We start from the raw sequence: 3,131 nt of genomic DNA, 5'->3' as shown, positions 1-3,131 counted from the left end.
GCGGTGAAAGGTTCACGTTGGTGTGATGCGGAGGTGGAGTGTTTACTGCAGATTTGGTCGATGAAAAGATTCAAAAACAGTCGACAAGACGCACAAAAACTCTGAGGTCTACGGAAAGATCTGGAAACAAAGCCACGCATCGCCATGACGTCATCAATGCGTGTGACGTGTTACGGCGTGATGACGTATAGGCAGCAAGAAGCATTCTCCGAGGCCCAGGTAGTGTGAGTACAAACGGGCCTGGAGGGGGGGACAAGGACCCTAAAGCACGGGGCACGGGACGGAGGCACAGTGGGAGGGCGCCCTTAGAGTCACGGTTTTACTGCACGTGTTGAAGTCTGTTCTAATCTGTTCCTCCCTCTCTTCCCCTCAGAGAGTCTCTACAACTCCTCTCAGGGGTACGAGATGATGATGCAGGTGGACTGCGAGGTCATGGACACCCGCATCGTCCCCATCAAGTCCTCCGCCGTCCCGCCGTCTCTCCGCGACCCGCCCCCGCCTCCCCCCTCCTCCCACCACAACCACCACGGCAACCACACCTCGCTGCGAGGGCGCCACCACCACCATCACCCAGCCCCTTCTGCGTCCACGAGGCAGCCTTTGCACGCCCGCAGACGGACGGCGGGGTATTTAATCACCCAGTCAGAAGGAGTCTGAGGCGGCGGTGAGACAGAACACAGAAACACTGACACTCGTCGTCCGACAGGTAAAAAAACACACTTCTCTTGTTTCTGGAAGCCGGAAATTTGATGAAACCTCCACGAGACGCCTCTGAAAGGACTTTCATCAGCTGTTATTGTTTAAAACCCGTCAACTGGAGTCACTAAAGAAGATAAAGTCCTAATATAAATATATATAAATATAAATATAAATATATAAGAATCTATTTCCAGAAGTCAAAGTCGGACGGATCCGGCAGCACACTAAGAAATAATCCTGCGTTTTTAATGTTTAAATGTCAGAGAGTGACGTTTAGAGCAGGTTGGCGTCGGTGCTGAAGTGACTTTACGTCACTGGAGTCGTGTCGGCGCCGCGGAGCTGCACAGTCACACTTTCAATCAGAGGTTCTCTACGTGTTCAGTCCGTCCTTCGAGCTCCTCATCAACCTCCGTGGGTGCATCGACGCTGAGGACTCCAGGAAGTGCGTAGATACATATATATATATATATATATGTACGTGTGTACGCAGACGTCTCATTGGTCGCTGCTGTTGGAGTCGCACGTCAACGTGGCGGCCATCTTGGTCAGGTCATCTGTGGAGGCAGGAGGTCTCTCCACTGTTAAAACCGTGTGTTCTCGCTGAATTCACAAAACATTTTCAAGCGTTTTGGTTTTTTACAAATGTCAGAAAAATCCTTTTATGAAACAGTTTAAATAAAAAATGCTGGTTTTCATAACAAAATCCAAGTAAAATCATCCCAGGGTCTTTTTTCAGCACTTACAAACCGCGGAGAGTCGCTAACAGCAGGACGTGGCTAACAGTGATTAGCTCGGGGCAGCACAGTGAAGGCATTCAAAGGTCTTTTTTAACCACTAATGCTGCTGAAAATAACAGCAAACCTCTGCAGCAGCATGAGAAGAGTCCCTACAAGCTAAACGGTGTTAGCGACTCTCCTGGATTTCTCATCTCATCTTCAGCCTCTGATCTTGGATCAGGTCTCGGGGGCAGCAGCTCCAGCAGGGGACCCCAAACTTCCCTTTCCCGGGCCACATTAACCAGCTCTAACTGGGGGATCCTGAGGCGTTCCCAGGCCAGTGTGGAGATCTAATCTCTCCACCTGGGTCTTCCCCGAGGCCTCCTCCCAGCTGGACGTGCCTGGAACACCTCCCTAGGGAGGCGCCCAGGGTTCATCCTCACCGGATGCCACAAAACAAACCTGTCTCAGGCTTATTTGATGAATGCTGAAAAAGACCCTTGGATGATTTTACGCTGAAACTCAAACATCTAAAGCTTCAGCGATGTGACTGTGTTCCAGGAAATAGCCTGGGCCCAGATAGCTAGCTGTTAGCATCTGTACTCTTAGCGTCGCTCGTGTGTCCTTCTGCACAAAAGGAAGATGCAGCAGCGAGTGTGAAGTTTGGGTGAACGGTGGAAACTCACAAACGCAGCTCGTGTCTCAGCGTCGGATCGGTGAAGACATCAGGAAGTGAAGGTGTGACTGTGCAGCTCCGGCAGCACGAGCGCAGCCGTGCGTCGCGTTTGTGTATTTGTGTCGTTGTGACTCGATTGTTCTCAGACTTCCTGTGGAAACGTGTCGTCGGGACGCTGGCGGCTGCTGCAGGAAGCTGGATCTCAACGTGTGTATTTACTTTATTATTGTCACTGTTTTAAAATCAAACATCAACAAAATTCATCTGAGATCGTCCGACACTGAAGAAACAACGTCTCAGTGCTGCAGAACATTCGTTTATCCACTTTTTCCCGTAATCACTTCATCGTTTAAGTCGTTTTTTAAGAAGTCGTTAGTGGTTTTTGAGCCTTAAATGACAAAAAAATAGTTTGCAGCTTTTTAAAGGAGATAATCTTCAGTTTCTTTGTCATAAAACACAAAAAATGCAATATTTATAAAAGAAGAACGGGCAGATTCATCAAAAAGGAGGAAATTAAATAAGCTCACATGTGAGAGTGACATTCAACATCTCTGCAGCTTTTATTTTGAAAGGGCTGACTCAAATGTTTATTTAAAGCTTCCCTAACCCCCCCTGATGATCTCACTGAGAATGAACTTCTTTAAATCTGCTTTGAAATCATAAAAAAAGACGTTTAGCTGCGGAAATATCCTGTTTTTCTTCAGTGTTTCTTTGATATTTGTCTTCACGTTAATGCAGCTTTTATTTTGAAAAGACTGACTCAAAGGTTTTTTAAAAACTTCCCTAACCCCCCTGATGATCTCATTGAGGATAAACTTCCATAAATCTGCTTAGAGATCATAAAAAAAGACGTTTAGCTGCGGAAATATCCTGTTTTTCTTCAGTGTTTCTTTGATATTTGTCTTCACGTTAATGCAGCTTTTATTTTGAAAGGGCAGACTCAAATTCTTTTTTCAAAACTTCCCGAACCTTTTTGATCTCATTGAGATTTAACTTCCATAAATCTGCTTAGAAATCATAAAGAAAGACGTTTAAATGCA

The 3,131-nt window shown here is 46.5% G+C and overlaps 1 protein-coding gene across 1 annotated transcript in view; it reads left to right on the top strand.

Moving 5' to 3' along the window:
• Nucleotides 1–2,587, top strand: part of atf6b (activating transcription factor 6 beta) — a gene marked incomplete at its 5' end in the record, with an annotated part of 15,440 nt that extends 12,853 nt beyond the window's left edge. The window contains one exon of the mRNA XM_083925239.1: nucleotides 374–2,587. Within this exon, the coding sequence (XP_083781365.1) occupies nucleotides 374–657 (284 nt within the window). The 3' untranslated portion in view covers nucleotides 658–2,587. The remainder of the gene's footprint in view (nucleotides 1–373) is intronic.
• Nucleotides 2,588–3,131: the final 544 nt, after the last annotated feature.

This window comes from Echiichthys vipera (assembly GCF_963691815.1).
Source record: "Echiichthys vipera genome assembly, chromosome: 13".
NCBI lineage: Eukaryota > Metazoa > Chordata > Actinopteri > Perciformes > Trachinidae > Echiichthys > Echiichthys vipera.
Note: the sequence above shows the minus strand (reverse complement) of the source record. Positions and strands in the feature narration are given on the sequence as shown.